At 37.2% G+C, this 14,792-nt stretch overlaps 1 protein-coding gene across 1 annotated transcript; it reads right to left on the reverse strand.

Moving 5' to 3' along the window:
- Positions 1-2,607: 2,607 nt before the first annotated feature.
- LOC143452145 (ubiquitin-conjugating enzyme E2Q-like protein 1) lies at positions 2,608-8,655 on the reverse strand. Its single transcript, XM_076953005.1, has 3 exons — positions 7,406-8,655; positions 5,590-5,792; positions 2,608-4,383 (listed from the first exon to the last, which is right to left on the reverse strand). Exons 1-3 carry the CDS (start codon positions 7,593-7,595, stop codon positions 3,850-3,852), a joined length of 927 nt encoding a protein of 308 aa, XP_076809120.1. The 5' UTR covers positions 7,596-8,655; the 3' UTR covers positions 2,608-3,849.
- Positions 8,656-14,792: the final 6,137 nt, after the last annotated feature.

Below are 14,792 nucleotides of genomic sequence, written 5' to 3' on the forward strand. Positions count from 1 at the left end.
AGCTTTTCTATTTTCTCCGGTTTATACTAACTACCAGTAGGCTTTATCTATACCTTCAAAAAGGACCTCTCTAAATACTGCTGGATGACTAAGAGAACTAAGTTACTACATCTTAAGTTCCCTTAAATCTTTTAGTCCTTTCGCGGTATTTAGAGATTTCCCTTCAAAAACCTTTGATTTGACCCGACAAGTTTATCCGCGCTGTCTTTCACGATTGAATAAATTTCGCGCGTAAATTTATCAGATTTTATGGATGCTAACAAAATAAAACTGAGTGAAGTTGAAAACAATAAATAAACTTTGCTCAGCTTTATACCTGTTTCTTAAATTTCTATTAAATGACAATAAACATAATCGATTACTAAATATGATAGACTCGTTATAAAAAGTTGACATACAAATTCAACAACCTTTTTATATGGGGGAAAACCCTTTCCAATCGCTTTACAGTATTACTGTATTATTTTGTATTGCATTACACTTTTAGTCTGTGAATCCGGGCCAATTTAGCTGTGATCAACCAATGAAATAAAAATCAATTATAGATATAGACGATATAGTAAATAAATATGTAATTAGCAAGTGTAATCGAAATGCTTATAACCAATTTCATGAAGGATTTAACTTATTTTGCAAAGCTAATCTACACCTAGGATATGGTTACATCAGAATTGTGAATCATATAATTGCTATCTTTCATGTTTTAAGTTCTTTGCCATTGTAGCCGGTGGGCTCACCTACCACATGATAATATCCAAAAAGATGGAGCCGACTCACACTCACACCACGGTAGTTAATACCAATGGTCGAGCATATAAGCTTACACTAATACCCTAAGCTAAAGAGACTTTTGCACTTGTGGTGTCTTCATAGATTGGCAGCAGCAAACGAGACGCTTCACCACTTTGTCCTGTTTATTAATTTTTTATAAGCATGGTTTTAATTATGCTATAACTAACAGTTAGCATCGTAAATTTCGCTCCAGACAGTTAATTGCGAAAAATAAACGATGCGAAAAGCTACATAGCTCACACGATACGATCGAGTGTCGAGGCTAATTTATAGCCTAATGTCGACTCCGTATAGCGAAGCGGTTATAGAACCTCAAGTTTGCAATAATGCGAAACCGTATCCGTTATTCATCGTTGCTGCCATGGTAATCACAAGGGTATTTAGGGAGGAGGGTATTGAGCCGTAGTCCCTTTCACCAACTCAAATTTTTGGGCCATAAACTTATATGTATTTAATTTTTCCTTTCTTCTTTTTCGATCATCTCATATCCTTGTTTACGATCACTTATCGATTTTAACCTGAGAAACATACAATAGGCAGGTAGGTCTATACGTCGTTCAAAAAAGTTTCATACGGCGTTTCAAAATTGCAAATTGCACACCATTAATTGCCAGCTACTGTGTTGCATTTCCAGCCTATATATGAATACGACAATATATTTCATTTCAAGGCATATTAATGCGATTTTATACATGTAAAAAGCAAAAATGGGTTGGACGAACGCCGGAGTTTTATACTTAGCTTATAAAAAAAATTTTCCCGATTGTAAAAAATATTAAGTTCGGTCGATAGATCGCATGAAAACTAAAAATTAAATGACAAGTTACATCTACGATATAGAAAAATACACAAAGACAAGCTTGGTAAAAGTGCCTTGGTCAGTGAGGAGTCATAGCCAAGTTTAAGTTGTGCAAAAACTTTCTCTAGTCCGATAATAAAAATTCCGATTCCATACCATGCGGCGACAAGTTTTCTGCTTATAGAAAAGAAAAACATCTTCGTGTATAAAACTACTAACTAATTAGTTGAAGACGAAAACTTAACCATGCTTATTTTTCATCAAATGAATACGCTTAAAACTATTGTTACTGAAACAGCCTAATAAATGAATCAACCGCTTATAAATCAATGAACACACAGTGTTGCAGAAGAGTTTTGTAGCATTGCGTTTGCTTAGATATTTTATTAATGATTTATTGGAAGGCTGCCGTATAAAAATATTAAGGTCTACTGGTACCTAGTAGCCTATTAAGGTATGGTTCAGTAAGCTGTTACTACTATAGGCTAATAGTAGTTTAGTAATATATACCAGCAGACTGTAAGTTATTATGGCTAACAGTGGTGAAATGACAAGAGTTAACATCTAATAAATTTGTTTTTGAGCGTGCCCGTTTTATACTATAACAGTAAACTATTTTACACATAAAAACCATTTTGTCAATTAGATTTACTTAATAATTATATTTAGCTCTAGACCTAAATAGAACTTTTTGAAAATAAAACGTTCTGTTATAATTTTAATTTACTGAACCTTTTCATCAATAATATTTAACGGAATATCATTTCCACATAACGCCTTACATCTGCCCGCTGTAAAAAGCTTTTATGGTTTATGCTTCTTCTTCCGGCGTTATCGATTTGATATTTACTTAAACAGCTAACAAATCCCAAAATATTACAGGAAACCAATTTTTCATTTAAGGATGCTTTTGTGTGCTACAGGTTATCGACTTCCGCTATGAGAGAAGATACATTTTCCTGCAACGAAATCTTTTCACTGTAGATTTTTGCTGCGATATCAAACAAACAAAGCAGTCGTTATTTTTACAATTTATTTCAGAAAAAAAGAAATATAACAAGAAAAGAAAAATCGACAAGAAATCTTACAGCATAGAGCGCCATACGGTATCAGAAAACGGTTTAATTCCCAATAACAACTATTCTTGTGCCTGTTCCTATGTCATTGGGGTCACACGGAACAAGAAATACAACTTAAGTCCAGACAATTCTGAGAACTAATAACAGATAAGTTGAATGACACTCCCAATCTATTATAGAAAATTAAATTCTGAGTGAATAGAAAGGCGAAAAGACATTTGACATTCAAATGACAAAGGGTTCTGTCACCGTCATCAAAAGAGTGAAACGAAACGAAAAAAAATCGATTAATAAAATGTCAACTTTCACGTCAAAACTTCAAAGAAAAATAACGTAACCCAATTATATTTTACCAGCAACTTCGAAGCCAGCGTCCACCTTCAGCGAAACGTTGTTCAATATTTAGAGGAATGTTTTCAATCCATCTTGGGGCATATGCTATGCATAGATATCAACTATCAAGAACTAGCAAACTTCGATACTGGGCGTTTGAAATATTATGTCCATATCAAAAGAAAATGTTGCAATTTTCCACACTTGCAAAGCGCACAATCGCAATCATTTGCCTCCGGATGCATAAACCCTTGTTTAGTGAGGTAACTGTTATTGCAATAGTTGCTGTTGTAAGGGCATTTTTACGAGCAATGAACTACCATTTAAAAAAAAAAATCCAGTTCGAACCATATGTTGTCATGAGATTCATGAACTTATTTAGCCGTTTGAAATTTTGAATATAGGTCCACTTATGATTGATTTTGAGAGATCGTCCTCAACGCTTACGAGGATAAATCCATGAAAGAAATCGAGGAAAACGCCACAACGTTTTATGGACACTTAACTGCACACACAGTGAAAAAGCCTGCTTGAGCATCACGTTAGCAAGAATCATAAATAAATAAACCAACAAATGCAAACGGGAAAGAGGTTCACGGGTCGTGCCATAGACCTTCGGGTTTTCACGGGCCTATCTAGAAAATGATCACGCTTGACTGCTAACAATTTTCGAGCTTAAAGATATACGTTCGATTGCAACTTAATACAATGAAAGCGCCAAATGGAAGACCGTTTGCCAAAGCGAGACGTTGCCTGAGGGTATGGAACGGTAAATTTGATGACGCAGCAGCCTAAACAATGTCAGAGTGTTTGATTGTAGAAAATGTCAGGGCTCGCCAAAAGCTCCTATCCTTCATTCTTTTCCAATTTAACCCATCCGTATTTGTTATGAATTTTAATAATCCGCCTGAATTCGACTTCGGCACGCTTTTGGGTTAGTTTATGTTGTTTACGCTTCTGGTGCTTACTGACGACTGCGCCACCGTGAGATAGAGAAGCGGCCACTTGGACAAGCAGAGCTTCCACCGTGTAAGCACTAGACCAGCCTTGATTGGTAAGCACTTCGAGGCAGATCGCACCACCGTTCATCACGAAACCATTTTCGATGTAGGGGCTGACAAGTCTCACAAACGGAGGTGAAAAGGGGAAATCGGAGGGAAAAGTGACTCGAAATTTCACGCAGTCGATACCGTGTTCCTGCATCGATTTCCAAAGGTTTGAGGACTCGTCAAACTTAAAAAATCGAACTTCCCAATCTGATAAATCGTGGCCGTCTTCGCTGTCACCGTCCGAGCAGAGTTCCACCTCAAATGTGCCGTTGCTTTCCTGGCTGGCTTTCTGCAACTGCCGCAACTCCTTCATCAGGCGCCGTATGTTTGTCTGCAAAATAATTTTATGGTTGAATGGCATTTAACCAATCAGAATAAGCCGAGGTTTTAACCCCAGTTGCAAAACCGCAATAGTTATGTGCAACGAAGCAGAACCATTTAACTACAGCCGTGTAACCCGTCGATACTTTAGACTAGAGCAGGGGTGGGCAAACTACGGCCCGCGGGCCGCATGCGGCCCGCGGTCCCATTTTATGCGGCCCGCCGGCACTTACAGAAACTCCTACTCATCACTTATTGTTTTAATTAAACAGGTTACATGACAAAATATTATTCCCTTTACGAGTGTGTTTTTCTCTTCACTTTCAGTGCGTAAACACACACACGTCAGTCGCGCATGTATTGCAACATGCTTTCAGCAACTAGCCGTACACTTCTCACGCATTGTTTGATTCAATTGTTTGATCATAAAATACAAATACGGTACCGTAGGCCTTTGTTTGCGTAGCTTTAAACGTAACTGAGTGTGAAATGCAAAAATTATGTTTAATATGAATATGCGTTTATTTACACATCGGGTAAATTTTCCTACTTTGTAATGAGAGTGTGCGGCCCGCCGGCTGCAACATTTTTTCTAATGCGGCCCTCAGTACAAAAAGTTTGCCCACCCCTGGACTAGAGTTTAATTGCTAAAAGAATTAATTGATTTTAGCGCATATACAAACGCTAATAGAGTACCGTTGGCTTGATTACAAGTCATGCTATGCTAACAGCTGCTAGAGACGAGTAGGACGTGTCAATTAGTGGGTTATTGATCGTACGATTTGACAAAGGAAATCACAATTTCATTAATTAACACATACTTTAGACAAAAACGTGACAAAAGTTCATATCAAATGAGCTTCGATCGAAAAACGTCATAAGAAAATAGTAAATGAAGAGAGTGGCTCTCGACAAATTGCCTACGCGGTGCTGACAGAAAGACTGTCCCCATCTCATCTCGACCCGAGAACAACCCCTACCAGATATTTAGAAGCACAATTACGCCATTTCCAGGAGTAACTGAGCTTCATAAAAAACACTCGCTACCACTAACACACACTTTTTCAAACAGTTTATATATCAATACATCGGAATGACTGAAAATATCAACTTATAAGTAACGATGTTTTGATTGTTTTGTGTTCACTTGTCACACTTTCTACGTAGGGCTATGATTAAAACATAGGGATGGTAATTTGCCTTGATCCTGTCTTACCGCGCGGGGACGTTTATCGAAGGTTTCTTGCATTTTTCTCGATTCAGTAAGCGCATCTTCGATTCGAAGATTTTTCATGGCTTCCAACTCGATTATGACGTCATCTTCCGCTTCAGGTTCGCGGCTAACTTGAACGCTGGTCTCGAAAGAGTGGGAGGAATGAACTTTAAGAACAGATTGGACGTTTTCGGGAGTCAAGTGGTCTAAAAGTATCAACATGACGTTAAACTTACTTTATCGTATTATTTATTATATTTAGTTTAAATTCACGTTCAACTAAATTTACTGAAATACATACTCAGCGTAAATCAAAAGGAAGTACAATGCATTTGTATACACATTTGCAAAACGCATTTCGACAGCACACTGTGTTGTTTAACCATCTTAAAAACAAAATAAAATAACATAATCACAGGGTGCAATACGAATTAAGTCTTCAGTGGTTATAATTTTCGTTTTTGGTATTAAAATGTTTTGGTGACTCTTTAAACACGGTTCTCCTTAAACAGTTTCTGATATCAATTAAGTTCGTGTTCCCAAACGCTCAAAACTCAACTCACAAATAAACGGCGCCTCAATTGATCACTTTTATCAATACAAACACCAAATAGCCCAGCCATTTCGAAGGGCCGAAAATCATGTTATCTATTATAAATACATGGGATGCGGCAGCTTCAAAGAGTTTAGATAAAATAAAAACCGCAAACGAACAAACGGGCTCTTGCACTTTTCAATTTTGTTTTAAAGACATTAAAGCAATGTAGGAGTTTTAGCGTTGGTGTCCAATTTCCACGCCTACAGTGTCAGCGGCTATTGCGAGGGACGACTTGAAAATTATACCGACAGAGAAAATGACATTTAATTGAAGTAAACCAGGTCTTTGTGACGTGTGGCTATGACGATACAGCTATTACAAAAGTGTAAAATTTTCGCCTCTGAAACACGTAATTAAAGTAAGTGGTCTATTATGGAGGGTAAAATTATGCTGATAGTAAAATGCCTAAAATTTAATTACCTTCGCAAACGGCAGGGAGTGTATATTGAAATATTTGCTTTACGATTTTCAAAACCACAAAGTTACTCTCTGAATACTGTAGAGTAGAAGTAGACTGCAAATTTCCAGTACATACTTAAATCAGTTGAATTATGATATCGCAAAAGTGCATCTAAAAACAGCTTGCACTCAGTTTTTGTAGGAAATCATGGGTTGGAGTTTCTTTGTCACTTGGTCTTATAGTTTCTTAAATTCCAGCAAAAATTTTATAGAAAACGTACGATTTCTAATTTACTGAGACATGAACTTTCAAATCAAAATTCACCAAATTTGTCGTTTTAAGTCAAGAAAACAACGAAATTAGAGTTTATCATCAGTCATCAGATAAATGTTAAATTATCTTTACACAATTTTAGACATGTAACGTTTAAAAAAAGATTAGCCCAAACAACCAATTGTTCGTATAACAAATGAAAAAATTTCCCCACTTTAAGTTGGACCCACATTGGAATTTCTGAGCTAGGAATAAAGCTCCCTTCTGTTTTTGTTTTAAAATGAATGTCTTTCAACATAATCATATTTGGAAAATATTTAAAGTACGCGTATTTCTATTAAAAAGAATAGTTAAGATAAACTCCAAAATGTCACGTTTGTGACAGTTATTGGGGCAAAATATTGTCATCATAAATGAGGGTAAAACGTATATGAGAAAATGCTTACATGACAACATGACTAACAGCAAACAGCGGACTATGACAAATTTTTGTCGCTGGAAATTTGACGACAAATGACACACACGGCGGTAAGTGACATAATACTTACTTTGAATAGGAACTTCCTTTCGGATTATTGCTCCAGCCGGGGTTATTGGACTACATATGTCTCCCGTCGGTTCGGCCTCGATTGTGACATCAGCTGGCGGCTGTCCAATAGGAGGTGACGAAGTTGATGACGCAGCCCGTCGTAAACGCTTGACCAGGTGATTCGCAAACTTTTGTACAGCGTTAGGCATTGTGTATGTTATAAACCACTACGACACTTTAATAAACTACGAAAACACTTCTTCATTAAGGACAGAACTTTCTGCAAAGAAACAAAGTGCTCTGACATGACGGTAGGTGGAAAGTAAAGCACGCATTCTCAAATAACGTCGGGTATTGACTGTTGCTTGACTTCTAAAAATACTTTTTTCTATATAAACTGTTCATGAATCGTTATGGAATTTCCCACTAGTTGCTTAGTTGCGTTTTCTAAAGCTTACACGTTGCGTAATATGTAATACAGGACCATTAACTTGTTAGATTTGTAATTACAGCTAATATAGTAAACAATTTTACATAACCTTGTGGTAATTACGCCACACAAACAATTTTTGCGAGTCTTGACCGAGTAACGCGTCAATATGTTGTGTTGTAATACAGTATCTTTTGTTGCAACTTTCTTCAACTATTACACTTGGTGGTAGGCTCCAATTTACAGTGTAAACTAACGCACAATCTGCAATCCTGTAGCGCTACACACTCAAAACCTATGCAACAACTTTAAAAGCGTAGCAACGTCATTACTGTACCTATGAATGTTGCATGTGGAAACAGCGTTTTGAAGAAACACGTAACGTTACTAAACTTGTTTGCTTATCCACAGACTACAATCAGCTCTAGAATCTTGCGGGTAAAAGAAATCATTTCATTACACCCGTGTCTTCCAATCAGGCAAATGTATACCGGCAAAAAGAAAAAATCTTAACGTTTGTGGGCAACGTCACCGTGTTTCCGCTTAAAGCCATTTTACAAATCTTTAGAAACAGCTATCTGCGTCATCAGAAGTACATGATCGTAAAAAGCTACTTTACCAAATTCCCATTCATGACGATTGTGTCGAAGAAACAACAAAAGACTACACAAAGCCCCTCGTTGAAAACTAACACAGGCCTTTAATGTTAGCCATCACTTGTTTTCAGCTAACGTTGCTGTAGTGGATACCGCCAAGCAGCAGAGATAGCCAAAACAAACGTTTTTTTCGGCTTTGCTGTAAAGCATGTTATTTTGAACCTACCCGCTGACATCTTGTACTGTATAGGGCGTGTTTGCTTTGTATCATTCAAACGCGTTGCCAACGTCTTAGGCTAAATAATATCAGATCAATATCATTTCAAAAATGACTAAAAATAATCTTATACATAGTTAGTGAATTCACACTCTGTAATCAGAGACGCTAAACTCAGCTACCTTTAGTTGTGCAGTAGCTGGTCTATCTAAACGGCTCTCTTATCAAAAGCAGCGGTTTGTTTTGTGATTTCAACTTTATAAGGCTATAGAAATATAACGTCTTAATTACTCCATTTAGACAAAAACGCATTGCACGCAATTCTTTCTTGTTCCACGTATAGAAAGCTACAAAACTTCCAACAAATTGCAAAAACACTAACTTGCTAAACGCTTTAAAAATGGCTTGCTATCCAAATAGGCGTACATAACGGACCACAGGGTAACAACATGTTTCTGGGTGATTCAAGCATACAGTAATTAGTTATTGTCCGCTAATTATATTACGCTACATGATGACAAGACAAATGTGCCTTCGCCCCTAGAAAATTAATGATGTTTTCCGTTGTTAAAGCACGACCTTATACCGCAGAACCTTGTGGTGGATCGAGACATTTCTTTGAGCGCCAAAATTTCAAACGAGTATTCGAATCAGCAATTCTGTGCGGTGAATATGTAATTTGACCTGGCATATAGCCTGACACAACTACGCACAATAGTTTATCGCCACTGTCGATTTTTTCCTGAGGAAATCTCACGACGGCAGGCATCCTCATAAGTAAACCGCTCAGTCTGTGGCGATCGTTTGTAAATAGCTGTTCCCAAATCGAAACGACTCGCTTGTCTTCACCCTTTCTCATTTGGAGACGGCTGACGCAGTTAGTACCTTGTCTGAAGGAATGGCTGTTTACGCACAAAACAGAAGGAGACTTCCTCTAAAAAACAACGCTGTGCACTGACAGCCCCAAACAGAAATTGTGTGGACGGCAGTGAAACATTTCCTCCAAATGTGTACAAAGCACCAAGCGAAACCAATGGTCTTTTCCAGTTACATACAAACAAACGACACAGAAGTACTGAATAATACATGTCCTTCTGCAGCCTTCCCTTTCTAAAAGATTATTTTGCGACTACTTTTAAACATCGCCTTAAATTTTGATTGAGAAAAAATTTGGTTGAATTGCGCATCGGTATGTTGTTTATTGCCGTAATACTAAGAAATATACAGCACAGTATGAATCATCGCTTTTTAAAAATCATTATTTTCAAACCAATGACGTTTTTGTTTCACCGTATAAGTATTGAAGAACCAACATTCGGCTTTTTGAAGTATGACGTCAAAGGTAAGGTTATCGTGATCAGATTTGGCAATGTCGACCTATCCGTAGTAACGAACTCGAACAAAAAGGTAGGAATTAATAAGCTAAAACCAGGTGAAACGCCCAACATAAGCGGGCTTAATTACAAGCCTGCTCGCAACGGTGCACATTACAGCACAATAAAAGTTAATTGGAATTCGTGACTGAATGACTCTTTCCATTCGCGAATGAATTCGACGTAATACGTCAAATATAGACATATCACGTTTCTGTTATACACAAAAAACTTCAATCACTTGCATCCATTTGCGATACCCAAACTTCACTGTTAATTCAAACGGACACTAGTTACACTTTTTGTTGTTGTCAATCAGCCTGTTTCAAGTGTTTAAACCTTTCCGCTTGCGTCTAGTCAAAAAAGCGAATTTCCTGCACTAACACTTCGAAACGTTTGTAATAAAAGATTTATAAAGTTAGGGAGTCACCTCATTTCCATACAAAAGCTGGGCCTCAATCAGCTGTTCTAAGCTAAATGCACTTTACTGTAATAATCAGTTTGAAGGTATCAAAATTTTCTTTGAAACTTGCGAAACTTGCGAAAGCACTTCCTTCCTTAAAGAAAATAAGTACCAACAATGCTTAAGAACTGATCGTCATTAGTTACAATGGTTTAGTGGTGATGAAAAACTGAAAAATGTTAAAAAAATATAAACTGTTGCAAATAAAGCAACTACAGTAGCTTACATACAGTGACCAGCTGTTACAGTTTGGCAGAGATCTCAACTGACTCGTAGAAAGCCGCCAAGTGATCACAATTAGCTATAATGGTACAATACCAATAAATAATCCTGGCTGCCCATCACTGCGAGAACCAAATAAAGATTTTAAGTTACGTCACTTGCAAAACAATACATGTGACGAGGCGGGAATATATTTCGGTAAAGCACCTTATAGAAAGTCTTGACTGCAATCCAAGGGCGGTACCAACTTGCGCAACAACACCGTATGCAGCCAATTGCCTTGTTTAAAAGGCTTAATCGGTCAATGTGCAAGGTAAACACTTCCTGAGGCAATTACATCACATTCTTGCATCACCATATGGAAAATTTATATCCATTTCACGTGGCCTCACAAGATTTAGTCCCTCGGGCCTTGTTTTTATAAAACGTACATTTTTCTGCTAACGCAATCATATTGTTAACCACATGTGAGCGTATAGTGTTGAAAATTAGAAAAAATTACAAACGTTTTATGCAACGCAACAAACTTGCTAAATTTACAGAAAACACCACGAAACTAAAAACTTTTTCTTAGTCTACATCTAAAAGTAACCTCAAACGAGCTTTTCTTTCATAATAATACAATGAGATGTCTTTTGTCTATTGCTTCACAACGGAAAATAAATTTCCTATCACTGAATACTTTTATCCGACGTAAACTTGCCTTATGTCACCAAATGCAAAATAGTGCTAACGGTTTTAGTAAAACTTAACATAACTCATATAAAGAGGTACCCATACTCGATATTGCTAGCCCTTTTGCCTGATAAAAAACGTCTGTGATTTTTTGAGGTTCTTTCTTCTTGTGCAGATCGATACGGCTGTGTACTATGCATACAACGTATTGGAAAATTGACAACGCACAGCATAGTGCACTATGCAATTGCCCATCCGTCCTTTCTTCATGGTTGTAAGTTTTTTCATGGTAATTTAAACCAAAAGGCACGTCATTTGATACAGTCCTTCCTACACAAGCTAAAACCGCTATAGGTTACCTGCATTGCATCGGATTAAGTCACACATCACAAAAGCACGAAGATCTATTAACGGTATGCAACGTGTATGGTAAAATACAGGAAGACCCATTGTTTATTAATTTACAATAGTTACCAAGGGGACTAGTTCACTGAATTAGGCTGACAGCTTACTGCATACAACAGCTTTTTGTAGCAATATAGTCGATCTAAATAATATATTCAGTGAATTCTGAGGTTTCACTGCCTTTCAAAGCGTTGAATAAATTTGCCCACAATATAGCTGTTTACGGCGCTTAGCTCAAGCGACGCAGTGTGAAAAAATGTCTAGTTCTGAAAATCGATGGCCTACTATCCCATAGAGCTACACCGCACTTAAAACAACAGAGACGTTGGGTAAGACTTGAGAACACTGCTTTTCTAAAAGCAAACATCGGGTTTGGAGGCAATCGTGGCACATTTGAAACAATAACTCTGTCTACTCAACCGGAAAAAGAACGTTTTTTGCGATGACGCATTGTCGACTGAGGCCATATAGTTATTATCTTATCTCTCTAAAGATTATTTTCAATTTTCGTTCGGTGTTCTATGAGTAAGCTCGTCTGAAGGCATCAGTTATCACTGCTTCATTAAATATTTCCCCAGATGGAAACCGCAATTAACCACTTCAACTACTTACCCAGGTTGTGATGAAAATAATCTTTAAATTAATTTCAAGTCTTTAAATTTGAAAGCTTTCAACTTTAATTAAATCCGACCTAAGAGAGCTGCCTTTGTGCCAAGTGACGTTAGGGCCAGTAACATTACTCACAAGGAAACAGTATTTACCAGATTTGATCTGATGAAGCAAGTTTATGCTTGCGAAAGCTTGTGTAGAAGATTTAACAACAAAAGTTAACCCTGTAAAGTGCCATCTTACATTCTGTTTTATATTTTACTTATATACTGGGTTAACACGGTTCAGCCACCATCAGCTTTGTAGACAGTATTTAACAAGTAACAATTTTTTTCTACATTTCGGAGAAATTTGCGCACATCAACAAGAATTGCAAAACAGTTGATGTTACTTTTTGTACTCAAATGCACCTGCATGCAACTTGTGTCACTCAAGGTTTATTCACATCACCTCACCGGAAACCTTCAAGTAAATTACGCAAACAAGGTAACTTCCCAACGTTTACAGGAAGTTAAAGCGGTTTACACTACCGTTACATCTCTGTAAGGGCAAATTTAGTCTTTTACGTATCTACCCATTTCAAATTCAGTTACAAAATTCGATTGAGGCAAATAAATTATGTATTTTATCAATTTGAAGCGGCATCACAATTCATGAATTATGCATTAGCAAGTCCAAAATGTCAGAAAATAATGAATGCGCTCGCGACAGATTTTGACCTCATGCCCTCTTAACAGCAAAGACAAAAAGTGCAGTAACCTAACGCTGGCAAAGTGTCTGTCTTGAAATTTGTTATTTGGGCGTTGCACAACCAACTCACAATGGGCCGCTGGTATTACACTTCACGTATAATACAATCCATCTGGCAAGTGCTTAGACTCTAAGCAACTGCCTATTTTGTATCTGTATCAATTTAAACCAGCTCGCAAACATGCAAATTAAACCTTTAAACTGCGATAGGTATACAGTTCTGTTTCCGACTAGCCTAGTTCAGTAAAGTATTTTTTAGGCTCTTTCTGCGGTACTTGGACAAACAACGCAAGGACATTTTGTCATTGGTTCCTCAAAACGTGCCCTGAAAATGAATAGCTTAAAATATCGGTTTATCACGCGCTTAACGCATTGACCATAAATCGTGTTATGGCACATTAATAACGAAAATAACCGACCTCCGTGACTGAATCACACACAATTTTATACCCCAGTGGCAGTTTACCAACTATCCTATATTTCAGCTGTTTATTGTCTAATTTAAGTCGCCGAGTCCAGTCTGCATAACACCAGGTGTGCAAAAAAACACGTGTTTCTGCGGAGCTGCAACATAGCTGGAAGCTGACTCATGAAAACACTATGATGTTTTACTGCATGCTAATAATTCGTGTCAGACAGTAAATGAATGTGATACAGGTAATTAATTGCTAAAAAAGGCAACAAAAGTCATTTACAAAAAAGAATGGAGCGGCTACGGACTAACGTGTACGTCTTTCAAGGCACAATTCCTGAAGCTCGAATTCACTGGCCTTTAAATAACTGGTTTAATTGCACAAAACACATTGGAAAAGTTGGCCAGATATTAAACTCTGCCAGACTTCAAACATCTATATTATTTCGTATTAAGCCCGCAGTCATGTTCTTAATGGCTAATTTTGCTGCAATTTTGTGTTGTGTTTTGTCTTCTGTTCACAGTAAAAACTGCCATGTCATGGAGAGTGAAACTCCAAAGCACTTCACACATAGAAAGCGAAATTACTGTGACGTAAATGTGAATAAATAAAATTAAAGGTGCTCCAAAAAAAATGATACTTTTAAATTTTAATGCGTAACTTCATTCATCTTTAATAATCTAAATGACGTTAATTATTCATTGCATTTATGGTGGTTAAGGAATAGTAGGCTATGCATGCGCCGACCTTTTGTCGCTGTGCTTTCGTACTTGTGGAATGAAGCGACTGAACTTTTGTCTTCTTAAAAACAAAATTTCCACTATAATTTCAGTTGTAACAGGTAGTTAATATAATGCTTTTTACGCTCTACAAGCCCGAGTAGTCTATGCACACAAAATTGACTTCGTTCAAGCAATTGATAGGCTGCCTAATACCACTTAATCGTTTAATGTTTCTTATAATGTCTGATTAAAACCGAGTAGCTAAGTAACATTAGAAGTGCTGAACTAACCAGGCGGATCATGGCGAAAATAGTTAATCTTGTAGACAGTACTGATTAAGCAATGAACTAAAAATAAACATGCTGGATCCCCTGACGTAATGATTAGTTGAAATATCCAGACATGAAAACAATGCGGGTTATGGAGATTCGGTTCGAACTGCTACAACGACTCAGTTTGCTAAGCGACAATTACTATACGTCATGATGTCACGTTTTCAGCACGAAACTCTTGATCATCAATTTGGGAATA

The sequence above is a fragment of the Clavelina lepadiformis genome, chromosome 4, assembly GCF_947623445.1.
Source record: "Clavelina lepadiformis chromosome 4, kaClaLepa1.1, whole genome shotgun sequence".
Classification (NCBI taxonomy): Eukaryota; Metazoa; Chordata; class Ascidiacea; order Aplousobranchia; family Clavelinidae; genus Clavelina; species Clavelina lepadiformis.